We start from the raw sequence: 21,427 nt of genomic DNA, 5'->3' as shown, positions 1-21,427 counted from the left end.
TAATTGCTGTCTTGTTTATTGTTGTCTTAGCATGATTCTGCCCTAAATATGCCTTGTCCAATCACCTACCATCTGACACTATGGACCTCTGGATTGCCCTGATGTTGAGTACCCTTAACTGTCCATGCCCCACCTGATTGAGAACAAGGACTTTGGGTTACTTTCCCCAACTTCACCCTCTTTTAGCAGGAGGCAGCTTGGAGATGTCGTCACCCATGTTTCCATAGAAATGGAATGTAGAAATTGACAGTGGGGAATTTAACAGTGGTCCACTTTATCCTTTGAATACAGCCTTTGCTGTTCTGCCGCTGTGACTTATTTTTTAAAACAAACATGTTTATTTCTCTTCCTCTCCCTGCTCCTCCCTCATCCCACCCTCCAACTGAGGGCAAATAGCATTACCTTTCTTTTCCACCCTAGGCAGAGTTATCTGTCCTTGAGCACACACCCACCACAGGAATGCAGTAAATCAGACTTTGGGGGTAGCCCCAGGAGATCTCAGAAATGATTATCTCTCAAATTAAGTTAATTACAACTCTGGACAGAGAACATGTGGAATGAAGCCTTTGAATCACCTCTTTAAAAGCACTCTGTTCCTGCAGAATCACAGCTTCTGGGACAGGAGTCCCCTGTATTTCTCCTTTGCTAGCAAAGACCCTTTTTTTCTTTTTTCTCAAAAAAAAAAAAAAAAAAAAAAAAAAAAAAAAGGAAAAAATATGTATACACATATAAATTATGCTTTTAATGAAAGCACAAACTGAAGCCCCCACTGGTGCCAGGATAGAGCCCTGAGCAGTGCCCTTCCTCCAGGCCACCCCGGGGCAGGGAGGCCCACCCAGCAGCCCGGCACTTACATCAGTTCACCAGATTTCAGCAAGCAGATTTCAGCATCCTGCCCCACGGGCATGTCCTCAGAGTCCTCAGGGGTCAGGGAGTTTGATGTGGAATCCCTGAAATGTCACGAATGAGAAGGGAGCCATTAGCTATCAGTACATAAGGTCCTAAGTGCTGATACCTGCAGTCTTGGTCATATAGCCAACCTCAGATTGCATGGGAATCCTTAGGTCACAGAGGCCCAAGGACAGGAAGAGGACCACAGGTGGCAGTGACTGTCCTGGTGGCTTCTGCACGAGTGTCGGGAGGGTGGTCTGCATCAACACGAGCAGACCACCCTCCACACCAGCAGGGACATCCCCCTGGGACCATGTGACCAGTCCCACTGATTCCTGCCTTCTCAGCGCCGGCCCATGGTTGGAGAAGCCTGCACTGGTCCATCTCTGGCGCAGAAGAGATGCTGGGGCCTAGAGGGAGGCGACGGGACAGAGCCGCGGACAGAGACACTTCCTCTCTCCTCACACTGTACTATGATGTAGGCAGTGGGAGCTCCGGTGGCAGTATAGCCACTGCCTGGTTCTCAAAGTATGCTCCCTGAAGCGGCAGTGGTGGCGGAGGGGCACCTTACGCCCCCTCCTCCTCTGAGGAAGTAAGTCACAGCACACTGTCCATTCTTTGGGAAGCTTGGGCGCTTCTCCCCAGGCATGGCCTGGGCATCACACAAGGCCAGTTGCCTGGTCCGCATGCTCAGCCAGGCCCACCAACTTTCTAGCACAAGTCACTCTGGGTGGGGCCTTGGTCATGAGCCTGAGTAGCCATGAAGGTGATGAGCAGGGCCCTCCTATTGGGAGGTTTAGACACTTGCTGCTGGCTAGGACCTTGTACGTGCTGCTAGGTGAGACCTTGTTCTTCCATCCGGGTCCCAGCTGTGTGTTCCTGCCTCACAGGAACTGAGAAACAGGGCCACAATGTACCATCCTTGCACAGTGAGGGGCAGCAAAACAGTCCACCAGGGCCTGTGCTGGGTGCCCGGGGCCTGTGCTGGGTGCCCGAGGCCTGAGGCGCCAGGACCGGGAGCACCAGGAGCTCTCCACACGGATGCAGAAAATGGCAAGATTCTGCCAGTCCTGCCCAAGCCTGTCACTTGACTGTGGGCAGGAACATTTGTGCAACCCTTGGTACATCTGCAGCAGTAGCACCACACCGAGAATCTGGGTGGAGGTGACAGGTGGCTTCACTGCAGATGCTTACAACATGGTGGCATCTGCCATCCACTCCTACCCTCAATGCCCCCCTCCATCCCTCACTTCTCCCCAGAGCACACATATGTCACAGCCTTGGTCACAATGGGCCTTACTTCCCTGTTTGGGGTTCTTGTCTTCCCCAGACCACGTGTTCCCCCAAAAGCAGGGTCTGCAGCTGCGTCTCCCCTGCTACGCAGGACCCAACCACTGCAGTTCAATCCCTGACATTTGCAGGGACCCAAGAACCCAAAGGCTACTTGCTAAGAAATGTACAAGGGGCCTGTAAATTATCCGTGTGTAGCTTCAGGAGAAAAGCACAGAGGAAATGCCTTGATGGAAGTCAAGACGCAGGGACAGGTGCCTGAAGGAGGAAGAGCCTGAGTGGCAGGTGCTGGCCTAGCAGCTCCGCACCAAGGCACCACTGCAGCCACCTGGCCTCTAACTGGATTTCTCTTGCTACCAACTTACAAAGCCTCCAGCGTCTCGCAGGGAGAGGCCAATGTCCTCCAAAATTTGGTTTCTGCCACATTCTGGCCACCTGCCAGTGAGTCAGGTCCACTGGCCCTCAGGTGCAGCAGTTGCTGTTTCCACCACGTAACTCCTGTGTCCCAGCCTCGTGCCTTTCTGCTGCCCAGTGTTGGAGGGCTGCTGGGGGTTGCCTCCTGCTCTGAACATGCCTTGCAGCACCTGTGCCTCCCTGGGCAGCCCTTCACTTCCTTGCTCCGTCCCCTGCTGGCTGGGGACCTGTTTCGAAACTCTTCCCTGGGGAACACCTTTTTCTTTTGCTTTTCCATGCGCTCGCTTCCATACCTCCACCGCTCTCCCCAGGGACGTGCAGTCACAGAACATTAGCTTGGAAGAGGAGCAGCTCAAGAGAACACCTTGTGCTACCCCAATTTGATGGTGGAGAAGCTGAGGCCCAGAGCAGAGCCTGAGTCGCTCAGGCTGTCTTAATTCATTTGCTTTCATCCCTTTCCAAAAATGAGTTAAAGAAAAATAACAGGATGAGAGAAACTCTTGAAAACTGTGTGTAGGCCTTCCCCATTTCCCTGCATCTGGGATAAAACATCCTCCTTTATTATTCTCTCACTCCCTTCATTGCCCTCCTCTCTGATCACCATGACACCCAATGCTTGATTATCTGCCAAACAGCTGAGTCACACGGTCGGTTCCCAAGACCTTGCTGGCCCTGGCTGAGCCCCCGCACAAGTGTGGATAGGGATGGGGTGGTCTCAAAGGTAACATAAGAGGCAGAGAATTTCCTTTTCAATGCATTTTCATGTGGGTCATGATTCATTGAGTGGGCTATTCATTTAATAGGTCATGACCAACATAAAAATCAACCAAATAAACTAGGAAACGTGAATTCAATAGCACATGGCATTTTGGAAGGATAACTATTGTTTTAGGAGGTGCCTGCTTTAACTTCATGTAACCATATGTGTACACCTGAGTCCAAACGTAAAAGCTACTACTGTGGGATAGATAGGGCAGAAAATGTTCCAGCAGCTGTTAGAGGCGCTCAAGGGATACAAGTTTTAGGGTGGCAAACATATGCAAAACCACTAGAGGGTGCCCTATGTCCTACTATAGCCATTTCCTTTTCTTACTATTAAGCTGGTTTTCCTAGAAAAGAAACCGGAAGGACTCAATGCCCACAAGTGACCTTCCTTTTCTCCTTGCTGTGGGGCCTCCTGCTAGATTGGTGGCTTCCTATGGCTGATGGCACGCCGCCATTTCCTGAGTTTCCATTCTGGTGTATGTGCAGCTGTCTAATGATTTGCTTGTTTCTCTGGGGTGGGCAGCTGGCGTAAGCTGCTGCACGCAGAGCCTAAGTTCAGTAAATGCCTGTGTAATGCGCCTTGGCATAAGGTTTTCCTACACTAAATTCCCTGAAGGAGGATGCAACCAAGGCAAGGCTCCACTTTAGAACTCACTAGGAATCAAGTGGGGCGTGCACGCAAGGCAGGAGCTGAGGCTGCCCCCACCATGCAGTGCAGTCCAGGAGGCCACCTCGTTGGGGTGAGGAGTCATGGTGGGGTCTTGCCCACTGGAATCTGTAGTACATCACGTCACAAATCAAAATGCCTTAGCCTGCTTTTTATTAAAAAAAAATTACACAACTTCAACCCTGCAGATTGCCTGGAAAGCATAGATTCCCTGCCTGTTTACAATCTAGTTAAGGAACATCCAGTGGCCCCAGAGGTCTTGCTGATGATCTTCCTCAGAGGACTCTGTCAAACACTGTTATGGTCTGGATGTGAGTTGTCCCCCAAAAGCTCACATGTGAGACAATGCAGGAAGGTTCAAAGGAGAAATAACTGGGCTGTAAGAGTCTTAACCCATCAGTGAATTACTCCCTGATGGGATTAATTGAAGTGGTAGGGTGTGGCTGGAGGAGGTGGGAATTGGGGTGTGGCTATGGGGGTACACATTTTGTATCTGAAGAGTGGAGTCTCTCTCTCTGCTTCCTGACGATGTGAGCTGCTTTCCTTTGCCACACTCTTCCGCCATGATGTTCTGCCTCACCTTGAACCCTAAGGAATGGAGCTGGCCTTCTATGGACTAAGACCTCTGAAACCGTGAGCCCTCAAATAAACTTTTCCTCCTTACAGTTGTGCTGGTCAGGTCATTTAGTCACAGCTGAGAAAAAGCTGACTAAGACAATCACCCTCTGTCCCACTGAGCTCTGCATGGTTAGGAGTATTGCTTTGCTTGATTCTGCAGGCCCCTCCAGTCCCTCTGGTCACCTCCCTCTGTGAACAGTCACCTGTAAACTAGAGAGGTCTTCAGGTCAGCCCTGCACTGTCGATACAGCAGCCAGTAGTGACGTTCATGAGAATCAAAGGAAATGAAAAACTTGGTTCCTAGGCTGCACTAGCCACACTTTGAGCACTCAGTCTCCGTATGACTGGTGGCCATTATGTTGGACAGTGTGGTGGAAGGCACTTCCATCATGGCAGATGGCTATGCTGACTAGTGCAGGCATGGAAGGCTGGGCTGAACCACACTCTGAAATGTGGGGCACCTCTTTATTTTTCTGTTAAATTAATTTTACTATTATTGTCTTATTAAATTATTTTGTCAGTTTCAGTATAAAGTTGCTAGAAAATTCCTAGTACTTTTCCTTCTAGTTATTGGCTTTCTTTTTGCTTAAAAACCAAAAGCACCCTTTTAGTATCTTGACTCCTGCTGATTTGGTGCCTATGGTCTGACCACAGCATACAAACCTGCAGTCCATCCTCATGACCAGAGCCAGGTGCCGCTGAGCTCTGGGGAGCTTAGCCATGAACTCATCCTCCACAGCCCTGCCACCCACCAGTGCCTTATGGCTACATTCTCATCCCAAGAGCAGGAATGCCTCACCCCTGGATCCTGGGTGTGGCACCTTAACAGCTCCGACTTGAGAACGTCAGGACTTCTGAAAAGGTGAGCAGGTTAACAGGTCTGACTTAAATCTGCAGCAGGGATGTCTCTCACTTCCCTTTTATTCTTCCCTGATTCTACTTAGAAGATGTTCAAGTAATTCAGGGGAAATCCAAGGTGCATGTGACTGGGTACTCACCCTCAAGTTTAGAGGTTTGTTTCAAAGAAAAGTAATGCCCTTCGAACAGGCAGTACTGCAAATAATAAAAGGCATTTTGTAAAGTCGTACTGAAATACAATTTGGCCCCCAGACTACGAGTGGCTTTTTAGTGGCAAGTCTTTCATGCGACACAGAATTTCCATTAGGGGGTGGTTATGACAAGGTGCCATGCTTTCTCAGATACACATGCCCCACAATACTTGTGGGCATGTGTGCATAATCCTGGAGGGCAGTGGGGACAGGCCTCCATTCTTCCCCATCGAGAATGATGAGCACAGACAGCCGGCAGGTTTGACAAGGCTCAGGACGGTCTAACACCACCAAGGCAGAGGTGACTTGACCCTGGAAAAAACTCGTCTCTCACAGCTAAACAATTCCAGTGTCAGGCAGTCTTATTCTAAGGGCTCTCCTGCCCTAAAAGGTCTTTTGGAAGGATGGGGACTTTGGTTCTCTCCGCGACAGTATTTTGCTCAGCCCGTTCATTTGTCCATTTGTTCACATGGCCTCTTGACACTTGCCCTAAAAGAACATTTTGGTCATTTGTACTTATTTGGTGGAAAGGACAGTTTGAACTAGTTAATTCAAACAAGGCCTGAAAACCCACTACAGGTCTGCAGATCTTTCCCTGGGGCTCCCTGGGACAGTTCCATAATCAGAAAGAACAGGTTAAGAGGCACTGGCTTTGCAGTCAGACAAACCTGGGTGAATCTTTGGGACATGTGAGTTCTTGTTAACTTCCATTTATTCATCCATAAATGATTCGGAAGTGACTAGGATTAGACAGTTGTTCAAGAGAAACACCCAGCATGGTGCACAATTTTACTGCTTCATAGTAAAACTGAGTGTTAGTTTCTGGATCCTGAGGCTGCTCCTGGTCTCTACTTCCTATTCCTGATACCTCCTCTTAGGAAGAGCCACCAGAGTTTGCCTGGCAGGACAGCACCAATCTTGTGGGGTGGCAGAAATGGCGCCTCTCTACCTACTGCCCTCACCACCTGAAGCTGGCGGAGACGTGACCCAGGCACGTATTCCTCCCATTCCTGTCTTCTAGGTGTGGTTTCGAGGAGGCTCAGTAATGCTGGACCATGAGGATGAACACGAGCTGTGCTGAGGCCAAGGTGTCAGCATGGGGGGATTCCAGGTGTGCAGAGAGCAGCCCCATGAAACCAGAGTCCATGAGGGTTACCAGTGGGTGGACACTGCTGCCAGGAGGGCCTGTGTGGTGTGGTTGGGGCAGGGGAGATTATCACTCAGAAGTCTTTGGTCCTCTGGTTAGGCACTGACAGGAACCTGAGTTTAGATCTTTGAATTACCAGCTACTAGCTACGTGTACCGGGGGGCTGCAATTGTGGTTCTGGTTTCACTTTATATAGTGTTTTCATCTGTAAAATGGGGATAATACCCACTCTGTAGGGCTGCTAGGAGGACTGATGACTGCTTGCATGTTGAAACTCTGTGCAGCTGTGAAATAAGGTGAAGGGACAACCACCATCTTCAATGGACTGATAGAGCCAAGAGCCAAACTAACTGTTTGCCTTTAGTTTACAAATACCCACTTCTCAGGTCCTGGCAAAAGACAGGAAAAAGAGGGTATGAGGTATTAAAGTCGTGCTTATCTTTGACCACCAAATACATGTGTATTCTGACCTGTAGGTTGGAGGTAGGGGTGGGACTCTAAAGTTACCAGCCAAGAGTGCTTAAATATGCAGCGGAAACACAGACCACATCACAGAGAAGTAGAGGCAGATCTTGCTTGGTGAGCAAGCTCGTCTCTGGAACAAACTGACAGGCACCTCTGCTGGTGAGTCATTTGTCTTTTTCTTTATAGCAAAAAGAAGGGGACTAACCCCAGGCCTGGTTGGGGTTCTCAGATTCCTGCCTGCAGCAGGGCACAGAGCAAAATGGCCAGGCTACTGAGCTCGTCTGTGCTTGGTTTTGATTCCACTGCTACCATTTGCTGCTCTGAGGGTTAAATTAGAGAAATGCAAAAACTACTGACTTTGGTTCTGGAAACACAGTAGGTGCCTGTAAGCTGAGGGGACAACTCGGATTGGTGTAAACAGCCACCAGGGAGGTAAAGACAGTCTGGATACTGTCCATATTTGACCACTCAATAATCTGTCTTCCTTTCATTTCTTTTGCATTTTATAAAACAAGTTGTTATTCCGGATTACTGTTTGCTTTCTTTTTTCAGTATAAATCAATATGCCACCGTAGAAACTTTGGATACTATACTATAGAAAAATATACAGGACAAAAGGAAATCGGTCACTCACAATTTCACCAACCAGAGGCTAACCGATGATAAAATTTGGTCATTTTTCAATTTAAAAAATAAAATCACAATTATAAAGTTTATCACCTATCACAGATTGTCAATCAAGGGTCCACAAAATATGGGACTCATGAACTCCTAGAATTGCAGGCGTGTGTATACATTATTTCTGAGGAAAGATCTATAGTTTCCCTGCAATTTGAAAGGGTTTATGCATAAAAAGGTAAAGAATCATAATAAAATAAATTTTTGTCACCTATCAGTTGTAACAGTAATAGGTAATAATTTTTCATATTTACTAACATTTTTTTTCATAGTTACTTTATATTTACACTGTTCTGAGCCATGTAAATGCATTTTCCAAAACATCAATGGTGCTTTTTAAACATTTTGGTCATATTCTACGTCTGAACTGTAATTATCATTTATTTTTATCTGTCTTTTACATTATTTCCAAAGTTGTACATGTTACTTTACTTTTCAGAAATCAACACAAGGCTTTGAGTATAGAGATAAAGAAATGAATGCTTGTAACCTTTCCTCTAAGGGCAGTGATTTCTAATACTCTATCTGCACGGAGCTGTCTGGTCCCCATCTGCCAGCATAATACTTAAGTTAACCAATTATCATACGGCATTTGTACAGGTCCTTTGAGGAAACATGTAGTGCTGATGTAAGGATCCAGCAAAAGCTGGAAGAGGATAAAAGAAGACAAGAATAAGTTAGGCAATAATGAAGAGTTAGACCATACTCTTAAGAAAAGAAAAGCTGCCTATTTCTTACTTTAAATGAGTAAAAAAAAGTTGTTGTCCCTAGTGAAGCAATAACATACACATCACCATCTGACCTACTTAAGTTAGCACTCCAGAAACGTTTTAAGCAGGATGCCTACTGGTTCACCTATCATCCTTAGAGATCTGACCTTCTGTGGTCTAGGTGAGGGACTACTTACTGAGCAAGGCTGCTCTTTTATGTGGGGAAAAGGCAACTTTGGCCCCGGAACATGGTGGTCCAAAGGGCATTGGGTGGGCTGCTTCCAGTCGACTCAACCTTCAGGAAAAGAAGTGTCTTTAATCCACATGGATTAAAGTGGGGAGATGGCCTCACCTTTATATGCCCTCATCTGGCCACTCAGGGTTTTTGATTGTGCTAACCCCTGTAGGTCTCTGTCCAAACACCTGCTCTTTTTTTTGGTTGTTGATAGACTTTTATTTTATTCACTGATTTATATGCGGTACTGACACTCGAACCCAGTGCTTCACACATGCTAGGCGAGCACTCTGCCACCGAGCCGCGACCCCGGCCGCAAACACCTGCTCTTCTTAAGACATCTTCTGGAGGTGCTGGAAGGTTATGAACCTGGGTCACTGGAATGAGCTGGCAAGTGCTAAGTGTCTGCAGGACAGTGGCTAGGCTGGCCTGACACTCTTTAGCCCACACCACAGGTTACATCATCCCATGTCCTATCTGTGGTCCTTAGCAGGGTCATAGGGCAAATAAGGGTCAGAGGAAGTGAGAGTGTTGCAGGCATGGAGCTCTGGGCAAGAACAGCAACCATGCAGCCCTTTTCTACAAGTCTCACCGCTGGGGTCCACCCAGCTGGTGCCCATTTCAATCAGGTCTTCCATTGTGAAAGACGACCAAAAAATGCTAATCCTGGACACTAAGGCATGGCTCTTCCTCAGGGAAATCCACCTTTTAAAGAGATTGCTGAAGTTGAGACGTCTTCAGGGAAGGTCTCTGATGGTGGACATCATGAACTATGACAGATGATAAGGGGAAAGTCTGGGGTGGAGAGTAAGGGCAGACACCCAAACTCTCTGGTCATAAGTCAGTTCAGGCCCAGGTCCTGGGCAGCGTGAGCTTTTTTCTGTGCCTTTCCTTCTTCATCTCTTACTCTTCTAAATCTATGCAACTGAGGGGAGAGGATGAACAGAAGGACCTTCCCACCCTGACAGAAGTCTTTGTCATCCCTAAACATCTGTGGTCACCAGAAGTCTCCTGACAGAACTGATACTCGGGCTTCAGAAATTTAGCAAATTGGGCAGAGGATGTGCAGCCAGCCGCTGTGAGGCCTGGGTGGAGGAAGGCAGGCTCTCCCATTCAGGAGCAGTGCTGGGCTTCCAAAGGGGCCTTGCACCTACTGGACTGCATGGGGGTTTTTGTTTTCAAAACAGCTCAGGGTTTTATGGGATGTGCGTGGGGACCAGGTGGGTGAGATCCTGCGGATTCTAGGGTTAACAAAACTTTCTTCATCTGGTCTGAACAGCTCCCCCTGGGAAGTAGCCACCTGCCGTGTGCTTGACTGTGCTGTTACCAGCAGCACATGGTGGGTAAAGCCTATTTGTACCTACATGGGACAGTGGTAAGACAGGAGTGCCACTCTTAGCCCCAAATATATTTCCTGGGTTTTCTCTCACAGGCACACCTCAGAGCAGACACGATGGAGGAGTATGAGTATATGGATCCCCTATTCTTCAACGCCTCCAGTGACAGCAGCCAGGAGCATGAGGGCTTCCTGCAGTTCAGAAGAATCTTCCTGCCCTGTGTGTACGCAGTGGTGTTCGTTTTTGGCCTGGTGGGGAACTCCCTGGTGCTGGTCGTGTACATCTTCTACCAGAAGCTGAAGAGCCTGACGGACGTGTTCCTGGCGAACCTGCCCCTGGCTGACCTAGTGTTTGTCTGCACTCTGCCCTTCTGGGCCTACGCAGGCTTCCACGAGTGGGTCTTTGGCACGGTCATGTGCAAGACCCTCCGGGGCATCTATACCATTAACTTCTACACCTCCATGCTCACCCTCACCTGCATCACTGTGGATCGCTTCATTGCTGTGGTTCAGGCCACCAAGGCCTACAACCAGCAGGCTAAGCGGATGACCTGGGGCAAGGTCATCTGCTTGATTATTTGGGTGGTCTCCCTGCTGGTTTCCTTGCCACAGATCATCTACAGCAATGTCCTCCAACTCGACAAGGTCATCTGCGGCTACCACGATGAAGCGATCACCACCATAGTTCTTGCCTCCCAGATGACTCTGGGATTCTTCCTGCCACTGCTTGCCATGATCGTTTGCTACTCCGTCATCATCAAGACTGTGCTTCGCGCTCGAGGTTTCCGGAAGCACAAATCTCTAAAGATCATCTTCCTCGTGGTGGCCGTGTTCCTGCTCACCCAGACCCCCTTCAACCTCGTCAAGCTCATTCGCAGTACAAGCTGGGAGTACTACGCCATGACCAGCTTTGACTATGCCATCATGGTAACAGAGGCCATTGCTTACCTGCGGGCCTGCCTCAACCCTGTGCTCTATGCCTTTGTTGGCCTTAAGTTTCGGAAGAACTTCCGGAAACTTGCGAAGGATATTGGCTGTCTCCCTTACCTGAGAGTCTCAAGTCAGTGGAAGTCTTCTGAGGACAATTCCAAGAGTTGTTCTACCTCCCACAATGTAGAGGCTACCAGCATTTTCTAATCTGTAGGCCTTCCTGGGCTTGGAGAAACTGCTCTGGAATTGGCAGGAGCATGGCTGTCAATGCTCTGGATCTGATGAGGGAGGCTTTGTTTATAGCGAATGCATTCTCAGAGAAGAAATCAGACATGGTGGTTGGCCTGCAGTGCTTCACAGGCATGGACCTACCCTGCTCTCCTCTCTTATTAAGACCTAGAGCTGATGCTCAAAGTGGGGGATGTCTATAATTTTTAAGGGCTTTCCTTCCTAATCCCTAAGAACACTGAAGCCCAGGGGATGAAGATCTTGGAATGATATCCTAAGATCTCAGGTTTGCCATTACTGGGACTGGGGCTGAAGAGGAAGCACAGGCAACAAAGTTGTTGGTGGCAGGTGATGCGCTGGCTTCCAAGTACAGAAGACTCTTCTGACCACTGGCAAGGAATGGAGATGGGAGTGGTCTTAAAAGCAAGTGAGGTCTATGTAGCTCAGACCTCAATCATCAGGTACCTAATAGGAATGAGGTCAATGTCTGCCACACCTTGATTTTTGCATAGGTGATGCTTAGGTTCTCTCTGATTAATCCTGGGAGGACCAGCACTGGAGACTATGTGAACCCAAACAAATTAGAGTTGGCTAGAAATTCCAGTGGTTCATGCAATGCTAGAACAATGTGCAAAACAGCTTAAGACTAGAAAAAACGTAAGCGGCATTTTTGGCGTGGACTCTTGGGTGGCTTCACTCACTTAAAAAAGGGAATTATCAAATGCCTGCCATATGCACATATACAAATGTGCACACACACACAGTCAAAAACACATCAAACAGCATATGAGTTTCATGATAGGAAATAAAATTTTTAAAAAGTCTTCAAACTACTTTTACCTTTAGGATCATTCAACTTTAATATGGTGTATCTGAACATGCAAAAAAACAGTTACTAGGAGGGAGGAGTGGAAGTTCACCAGACTGGACAGTGGAGAATGCAGGGACTGGAGGGGGGATGGGAATGGGAAAGGCAGTAGAATGATCAGACATAACTTGCTATGTTCATATACGATACACCACCAGTGTAACTCCACATCATGTACAATCACAAGGATGGGAGGTTATTCTCCATGACTGTATGTCAAAATACATTCTACTGTCCTGTGTATCTAAAGAGAACAAATAAAAAATACACCAGATATATGAAGATATATTTTAAAAAGCCAATTACTTCTAGGCTCAGAATACAAGAACTAAGTTAAAACTGTAAACTTGTGGGGCAAGATTTATGAAGGAAATGGAACACATCAATGGTAACAACCTTGCTCTTTCACTGTGGTTTCCAGCCTCCTGCCCAAAACGAAGGGTACATTTGTTCAACTTCTATAATATAGTCACAGGATGAGAGAGTTTTAAATGTCAGACTTTACAACATCCTGACAATCTGATAAACAGGTTAAAGACACTTGTTGGGTGTGTGCCCCCAAAATCACTGGTCAAAATATGGAGAACTGTTTAACAATGGCTAAGTGGAGTGACCTGGAAGGAAGGCCAGAACTGGTTCACCTATGTGGTTTGGGGGTTGGACAGACAATAGATCAGGGTTGAATCCCTGATACTCACCAGCTGACAAGACCCTAAGCAAATCCTAACCTCTGCCCTCCTACTTCTTTGTTTGCATTTGTAGGTAAGAGGGCCCCCAAGCTGGGAGTAGTTATTATTTCTTGTGAGAACTATTGACACAGAATGGAAGCTCTCTACATCAGCTGTGTGTGTGGGGGATGGTGGCAGCGTGCCCTCCAGAGGTGTGGTCCTGAGCACTGGCCAGGCCTTGAAAGGCCCATGTTACTCCATGCTGTTTCACAAACATGCCCCAAGCATCCATGAAGAGAATTTTCTTATTATACTCAGGCCACATGGACCAAGCGCTTCCTCATACAAGCAAGTCTGCCTTCTTCAGGGTGACTTGGCTTCCAAGGGGGTTTTGGTCATCCCCCAGTGTGCATTCATCTTAATGAGGAACACTTCTGACAGAGGGGCCATGAGACAGTCTCTAGCCTCCTTGACAGTGTCTCGGCTCAAGAGGCACAGCCCTCAGTGGGAAGGAAAGAGTGAAGATCAGGGTACGGGGTCCTGTGGCATCTGCAGGGGTTCCTCAGAGAGAAGCAGGGCTGGGGTGCTCAGCCAGTGCTGGGCAATGCTCCACCCTGGCACCCCTGGCCAAGTCACGCAGCATCCCCAAGGCTTGGTTCACCATTCACATGACTGGCTGACAAGAAGGGAACCTACACCTGGGGTGCTTATGAGGCATGGACAGTGCAGTCCAAAGGCCATGCATGGGCCAACCTGAGCAAGGCAATGGAGGGGGCCTGCTGGGGCCGTGGGCTTTCCCTGACCAAGTGCCTGCCTGCAGAGTAAGCCAAATGAGACAGGGTACCTATTGGAGTGTGCCTTCTCCCAGGCTCCCTGCAAAGTCATTTGTACGGGTCCTTCCATAGCTAGAAAAATGTTGTCCCCAAGGCAACAGCAGAATCTTCCTTTAATTCTTCTACCTCCTGGGACACTTGCTGATCCACTCTGGGTGTTTACCTGCTACACTTGAGAGTAGACCTGGGTCATCAATGGCAATAAACACTAGCATGGCACATGTAGGTTATAGAGAGCTTCACATCTTGCCCTCACTCCATCCATACCACAGTCCTGGAAGCAGAAGATGCTCTTATAACAGGCTCCATTCCACAGAGGAGGAGCCTGAGGTCAGGGGAGGACAGAGTTGGCTCTTGACCTTATAGCCACTCTTCTGCTTTGGCTGCCCCTCTGCTCACACAGTAGAACATGGTGTCAAAGGTCTGGGGTGCAAGGGAGGACTAGGGGCAGGAGGTTGGCTGGATGAGGACCCACCAGACTGCCCCTGGTGGCTTTGGGGTCAGAGGTAAAGAATGTGCACCTCCCCAACAAGCTCCCAGCTTACGGTGATAGTAGTGCCCACACAGCAGAGGCCGCAGAGGCCTGCATTTTCTGAGAGTGCTAAACTCAAGGTGATCCCCCATCAGGGGTCATTTGGCCACCCAGGTGTTCCTGGTGAGCACACAGGTGAGAAGATGTGCCACAGGAGGGAAAACAACATTTTATGGGAAGCCTGACACTGTCATCCCGACTTTCAGATGAGAAAATGAGTTCAGAGATGAATCCCTGTGAAAGCTTACACAGCATGGAGCCTGCTACCTCTGCACCATCTGAAGGTAGAGATCTTGGGTTAACCCAAGCACGAGGTGGCTGGATAACCATATCCTGTTCTTGTTTTGTTTCTGAGATACCAGGCATCCAGTCTCCTGGTTGTGACCACAGCTCCCCCCAGCACTCTGACCACGGAGCACTAGTTCTGAAGCAATTACTGACAAAGAGGTTCTGTGGGCAAGCTTCAGCTCACCGTGTCAACCAGGTGCCTGGAGAAGATGCTTTCTTCAGAGAAGATGATGGGGCTATGAGGTGCAAGGTACTGAGATGCAGAGCAGCAGACACACATAGCTCAGCCCCTGACACTGCTAATCAGGGAAACAGCTCACCTCCATGGAAGGCTCTAGGTGACAGGCCCTGGCTCAGTGCTTTGCACATGTGGCTCTCACCTACTCCTCCTAAGAACCCAATGGGTGGGTGCTATTCCAGTCCCTCCTGCACAGGAGAGGAGACTGAGTTCAGGGACTGCACTGCTGGGGGCCATGAAGCCTGGAGGTGGCAGGCCAGGGACTTGTTCAGGTGTGTCTGATTCCAGTGTAAGCTCTTTACCACTATCTATGCATCGGGTGGCCAGGAAGGGAGGCCATGTGAGGTTGGGGCTGAGCAGAGGCCAAGGGGACCAAAGCCCAGTGCCCCTAATGGTTCTTGCCCAACTTCCAGGCCTGATTCATCAGCTGACAAGAACATGGTTTCCTTCTCTGCCTGCCACCTCAATCCTGAGAACAGCTGGATACCTGGTCACATGCACCACAGGGAAGGGACTGTGTACCTGTTCCATGCCACCATTTGGGCTGAACCAAATGTGGGGGATCCCTGGGAGGTTGCTTAGCAAGTCCTCAGCATACCGCCAGGTCCACCTGTGAGGCTGACTGGGGCACTTTCTTTGTTCCATCTCAGCCAGGATAGAGGGCAAGCCACCTCTCAGCCCTGCAACATGCATACGTGTGGAAGAGGGGACAGGCGGCAGGGGAGAGGGGCAGGATTTTGATAGGCAGATGGAGATGCAGGAGTTCTGAGTCCCTAGCCTAGTTCTGATGCTTATGAGAATAGGACAAGTCATGTGACTTCCCAAGGCCTCAGGGTAAAATGGGAATGGAATGTCTTCTAAGTGAGGGGCCTAAATGAGGTTGTGTAAGGGCAGCAGAGATGGGGAAGGTGCTCGATAGTCGCTTTCAACAACATCACATCCAAGGGCCTTTTCCTCTCTGAGGGTTTGGACTTAGTGCTCAATCCCACCTGGCCACTTCTGATCTTGGATTTGCGTGTTCTTCCCTGTTTCCTGTCAGGGATGCTCATGTAAATCCAGGGATCTAGATCTCCACCCTTTCTCAGACTCCTGGTGTTACTGACTGGTTCTTAGACTCAGGAAGGAAAAGAACGTAAGGAAAAGCTGCCGGACACGCTTGGGTTTATCTCTAGCTAACACACAAAGAAATCCCCATGACACAGGCCTTTGCTGACATGGAGTGGCTCTTCACCCAACAGGTGAAGGGTAGGGCCTGCAGGTTCCCATCACAATCCCAGATCTGCCCTGAGGCCGAGGGCCAGCATGCTGCCAGTTTCCTTTCCCTGGAACGGTTCCTGATTTCCCAAGAACAAAACCACACATATTTGTCAGCAGTCGGAACACCTTGTTTTTGTTCCTACTGGGAAAGGGGAAGGTGAGGGGTGAGGAGAAAGGAGCTGCAGGGTGGCCATCCTCTCACGCAGGCTGTGGAAGGCAGTGAGACACTTTCAAGCCAAAGGTGTCCTCCTGGGCCCCTAGGCTGCTGGTTCTGCTCACCTTACCCCCTACGTACCAGGCTGGACAGATGATGAAAGCTGAATACTTGCAAAGCTCTCCTCATAATCATTGTTGGAAAATGGCTCCAAACCAGAAAAACGAGAGGGCCGAGGGAGAGGGAGCACAAAGTACACCTGCAGCTGACGCTTCTGTCCCTCCAAGGGCTGCCCTGACCACGCCAGCTGCAGTGCTCTCCCAGTGCTCAGGAGGGTGCAGCCCAAGTCGAATAAGTGGAAAGTCCCTTCAGCTCTGTAGCTTGTAAGGTAACAGACTCGCCTCTGTTTTCATGGCTGTCAGACCATGGGCCCAGGTTGGGCTTATCTAAAGGACACCTGAGAAAATACATCTACCCGAGATGACTGCAGCTAAATCTGAGATTCCTTTCTTGTGGCACTATTACTGGATCTGATTACTGTCTCCCAAAGATGAACGGAACTCACCATTTTATACCTCAAGGAAAAAGCTCCCCCATTACTGGGCCCAAGACAGTCCCTTCTCATTGCTGATTCTGCCACTCTGGGCCTTTCCTTGCCTTCCTGGAATGCCCCCACTGAGGTCTTCCTCACTGTGTGGGCTGCATGTTCTCCCTAACTTCCAGGGCCCAGTGGCCCCCAAGGGCATTCTGTTTCATTAGCACTAGGCCACATTCTGCTTTCATGGGCTGTTAAGCCAGGTGGGTAGGTGGTAAGGTGAGTAGGGCTGGGAGCCTGAGGGCTTGGGAACAAAGCTTGTAAAGAGCAGCATGTTACTGAGCCACGGCCAAGGACAGCACAATAAGGGAGACTTTGTATGGGCCTAGCAGTGGGCCTGTGCTTCAAATTCACAGGCTGAAGCCTTAACCCCCAATAGTTTAGACTAAGTATGTTTGGAGATAAGGCCTTTCAAAAGATGATTAAGTTAAAATGAGGCTACAGGATGGACCCTAATCCATCCTGCCCATCTACTTATACAAGCAGTAGTTTAGGAGATATCAAGAGGTACCAGCCGTGTGCAACAGAGGATGACTATATGAAGAGACAGCAAGAGAGTGGCCATCTGCAAGCCAAAAAGAAAGGAGGTACTATTTCTGCCAGTACTTCCATCTTGGACTTCCAGCTTCCAGAACTATGAGGAAATTCATTTCTGTGGGTTAAGCCACTCAGTCTGTGACCTGCTGCCTAAGCAAACCCATACAGCAATCCCAGCCAAGGAAGCTGCCTTAGAGAAGATGCTGAAACCAGGGTAAAACTGAGACATTCCAGGGACTCTCTGGCAAGGCTGCACACTGACCATTCCCCAATGACGGCACTCTTCCTGTGCATCCTGCCCCACCCTCTGTTCTTAGCAAAGATAGCCAATCCTGCTTCCAGTCTTACTTTCCTGGTCTTTTGATAAGAAAGTCCAAGGGACAGGTACACAATGAGCACCTAGGAAATGAAGGTGACATCTACTCACTGTTCAGCCACATTTGGATCAAAAGAGTCAGTTTCAGTGGGTGTTTCGGGCAAGGAGGAGCCGGATTCCTGGATCTGGCACAATTCTTCATCTGTGATGATGTCAAACACAGCATCGTCTGGTGGCCTGAATTCTGAGTTTGTTCCTGGGTGGCAGAGGAGAATAGGACAGAAGAGACACACAAATCATTTGACGTAGAATGGAGAAGGGCCTGTGGGAACGTGGTGTGTGTAGCTGTGCAGAACAAGCTGCTGGGACATGCCTTAAATAGCCAAGCTGGTAGCCATTATGGTCCAGGTATGCGATACTCCAGAAAAGCAAAGGGGCTGTGGATGAGACGGAATGCACAGCCTAAGAGACTTCTTAAAGTCAGGGGCTTAGAAAGATTTCAATCCCTAACTTCTCTAAGGACATTATTTTGAAGAAAAAAAAATCTATCAAAATGTCTTCAGGAAAGAAACTAACAGTAAAGAACACACTGTGCCACTCAGTCTCTACTTTGTAAGGCACAGGCAGTATTTGCTTGTGCCTCTTTGAAGCAGGATTATGACCTGCACAGTCCCAGACTTCCCATCCAAACCACTGTGAGTTGTGGCAGACTTCTCAGCTCAAGGAGCTGCAGCAGGCATTACACTTCCAATCAGGGGCCTTGTGTTTGAACTTGTAGGCCTTTTACTAGGACGGCCAACATAGGGAAACTACTGGGTCAGTTAACCAGCCATAAGCACTTGCTAGCGTATGTTATGAAAAAATGTTAGAGCAAGTCTGAGGTGGAAAAGAAATGAAAAAATCAAGCAGATGGGCAATGCTATAAGTGAAAACAAGCAACCTCAGCACCCTGGTGTGGTGGTGTCATTCTATGGTTGTTGGAACATCTGCCAGTGAGTCAGGGTAAGGGAAGCCTCTCAGTTGTTTAGTAAGGAGAATGGTTCATATGAGCTGCCCTCCTGTGCTTTAGAAGGAACATTTTTCTTCTTATCTCAAGTTTGTATAATGGAGGCAAGGGCTCAGAAAAAGGTCCCACAGATTGTTTTTTCTTTAGATGCAACCACACGCCTGAACCTGTATTCTGAGACTGGAAGAAGGATAAAAGAATAGGCAACAGGGGTCCAAAATGATGCCCATCAAGAGAAATCAAGAACCTAAATAAATAGGAAGATATACTATGTTCATGGATTAGAAAAGTCAATTTTCTCCAGACTTGTCTATAGATTCAATGCAATCTCAATTGAAACCTGCCAGAATTTTTTTGTAAAAATTAACAAACTGATTTTAAACTTTATATGGAAAAGAAATAAATCTACAATAATCAATACTTTGATAAAGAACAAAATTGAAGAACTCACCCATTATTGACTTAAGACGCCCTATAAAACTCTGGCGATCATAACAGTATGGTATTGGTGAAAGAATAGGTACATAGATAAATGGAATGGACAGAAAGTCTAGATACAGACCTACATATATAAGGTCAACTGATTTTAACAAAGGAGCAAAGGTAATTCGGTGGAAAAAAACCTTTCAGCCAATATTGTTTGAACCACTGGACAACTATATATAAAACCAAACCAAACAAAAACAAATGACTCTCATACTGTGCAACACACACAAAAATTAACTCAAAACAGGTCACTGGCCTATATATATATAAACTAAAATTATAAAGCTTCTAGAGAAAACAGGAGACTTTTAAATACTTGGGATTAAGCAAAGTTAGATATGACACTCAAAGAAAAGAAAAAAAATGATCCATAAAAAATAATGATAAATTGGGTATCATCAAAACTATAAATTCCTCTTCTTTAAAGGATACTTCTGTTCTTCAGAGGAAAATGAAAAAACAAAGTCATAGATTGGGAGAAAATATTTGTAAAGCACATATCTAATAAAGAACTTGTATTCAGAATATGTAGAGGACTTTCAAAATTCAGTATTTAAAAAATGGGCAAAAGATTTGAAGAAGATACTAAAGCAAAGCAAAGTACAACTCCCATCCCTAAGCAGTTCTCTGCACCTAATAAATAATAGGGCCTGCCAACCTCCTTGATGATCCACTTAGACAAAAGAGGCACAGTATTTGTAAAGGCTGGCTGGCCTGCATCCAGGTAAAGGAGTTCACGGGGACCAAGTGCAAACAGCAGTGATGACCTCCACTTCTGCCTCTCTGGGCTCCACATCCAAATTTTGGAGTCCACAGGGCAGCCTGGCCTGGTCTGTTAGGGTGTGTTGGATGCAGAAGCAGCAGGAACCAGTCCCCACTTCCTTTAATTGGTTGAGTGGAATACACAAAGGAAAATATATCCTCCTTGGTCATTAAGACAGAGTATGAAGGATACGAACTGTCCCAGATATAAATCATGGTCTCTGGTTACTATGGAAGGGAGGATGGACACCAGGGCTCTGGAGGACAATTTTCCAAAGTGTGGAATGTATTCCACTGGTGGTACATATGTACTTCGGTCTCAAATTAAGTCACACTGAATCATATGAGGAAAAAGGTATTCTCTTTTTAAATCCAATTATATCACAAAGAAAATCTCAAGATTGGTGGTAGTATATTCTTAGTATCTCTTTGACACTAAGTTGGAAAACACTGAATTAAACTTCCCAGAGATAATTAACCACAATGGGGCAGGAGTGACACCCAGAACGTAGCAGGCAAGAGGCTGACCTTGGCTTCCTATGGCCTGGGGCCCAGCTTGGACTGGTGACAGCACGGGACTGGGCTCTCCCTGGCTAGTGCCTGAGCCGGTGCTATCAGGGGATCCAGGACCTTCACTGAACTTCCGGAAACAGGCTCGGCAGCAGCGTTCCTTCTTGCCACTGTGCTTGATCAGGACATAGTTGTTGCAGCAGTAGTAACAGAAGATGCGGCCACATATCCTGGGAATGAAACGGTGGGGAGCTGTGAGGATGAGGCACTGCGGGCCTTGTACAATCTGCTGAGCTCCAGACTGGGCTGCATGTGCTCTGGAGCCACATGGCTCTCCAGACTGGGAGAGCCCTTGATGTAGAGGGTGGTTCTAAGCCCACTGCATAAGATTCTAGTAAAGTCATCCTGGCAGGTTCAGTAAGGAGAACAGTTTACTTCCTGAAGTCCTGGGAGGTAGGAGAGAGTGTGGCTGAACTCCTCTTCCCTCACACCAAGTTGCAGGTATGCATGCCACAGCTCAGGGACTAAGGCTCTAAGAGACAAGCCTCTGCTGACCATTCTCCATCTGCCCCAGCCCCAACCTGCCCTTCATCTTCACCCATCTTTTCTAGGCCCTTGGAGGTCTGTGCACCTCTGGTGCTGCCTGGGTTCCTCTTCAGAAGTCTCAGGACCAGCTCTTGCTGGTTTCCAGGAATGCTTTCCTCTTGGCTCCCTGAGGGAGCAGCCAAAGGATGGCTGGTCTCTGGATGTGCCACATCCCTGGGGGGGTCCCCTTAACCTTGTCCACACCTCTGTATCTAACTTTCCAGAGTATCTTGAGAGGACCCTGACTAATACACCCTCCTCGCCTGCATCCCCAAGCCAATCAGAAATGTGCTTTTCCTAGGGAGTTGGCCATGGCACCCACACCTATCCCAGATTCCTTGTTCAGAGCCCTGGGCTGTGGTTCTGGGC

At 48.0% G+C, this 21,427-nt stretch overlaps 2 protein-coding genes across 5 annotated transcripts in view; one reads left to right on the top strand and one right to left on the bottom strand.

Annotated features, from left to right (window-relative positions):
- The window catches only part of FYCO1 (FYVE and coiled-coil domain autophagy adaptor 1), a 73,880-nt gene that overhangs the window by 18,618 nt on the left and 33,835 nt on the right, over nt 1–21,427 (bottom strand). For 3 of the 4 annotated variants that reach the window (XM_079115445.1, XM_079115447.1, XM_079115446.1), the window contains exons 13-15: nt 20,492–20,703; nt 17,821–17,965; nt 855–950 (exon numbers count right to left, since the gene is read on the bottom strand). In XM_079115445.1, coding sequence (XP_078971571.1) covers nt 855–950; nt 17,821–17,965; nt 20,492–20,703 — 453 coding nt within the window. Of the gene's footprint in view, nt 1–854; nt 951–13,096; nt 16,719–17,820; nt 17,966–20,491; nt 20,704–21,427 lie in introns of those variants that run through there. The other variant, XM_079115448.1, reaches the window with a different exon arrangement.
- On the top strand, nt 3,982–12,114 carry CXCR6 (C-X-C motif chemokine receptor 6). The gene is made up of 2 exons (XM_079115485.1): nt 3,982–10,272; nt 10,362–12,114. Exon 2 carries the CDS (start codon nt 10,383–10,385, stop codon nt 11,400–11,402), a length of 1,020 nt encoding a protein of 339 aa, XP_078971611.1. The 5' UTR covers nt 3,982–10,272; nt 10,362–10,382; the 3' UTR covers nt 11,403–12,114.

The sequence above is a fragment of the Sciurus vulgaris genome, assembly GCF_902686455.1.
Source record: "Sciurus vulgaris genome assembly, chromosome: 16".
Lineage (NCBI taxonomy): Eukaryota > Metazoa > Chordata > Mammalia > Rodentia > Sciuridae > Sciurus > Sciurus vulgaris.
Note: the sequence above shows the minus strand (reverse complement) of the source record. Positions and strands in the feature narration are given on the sequence as shown.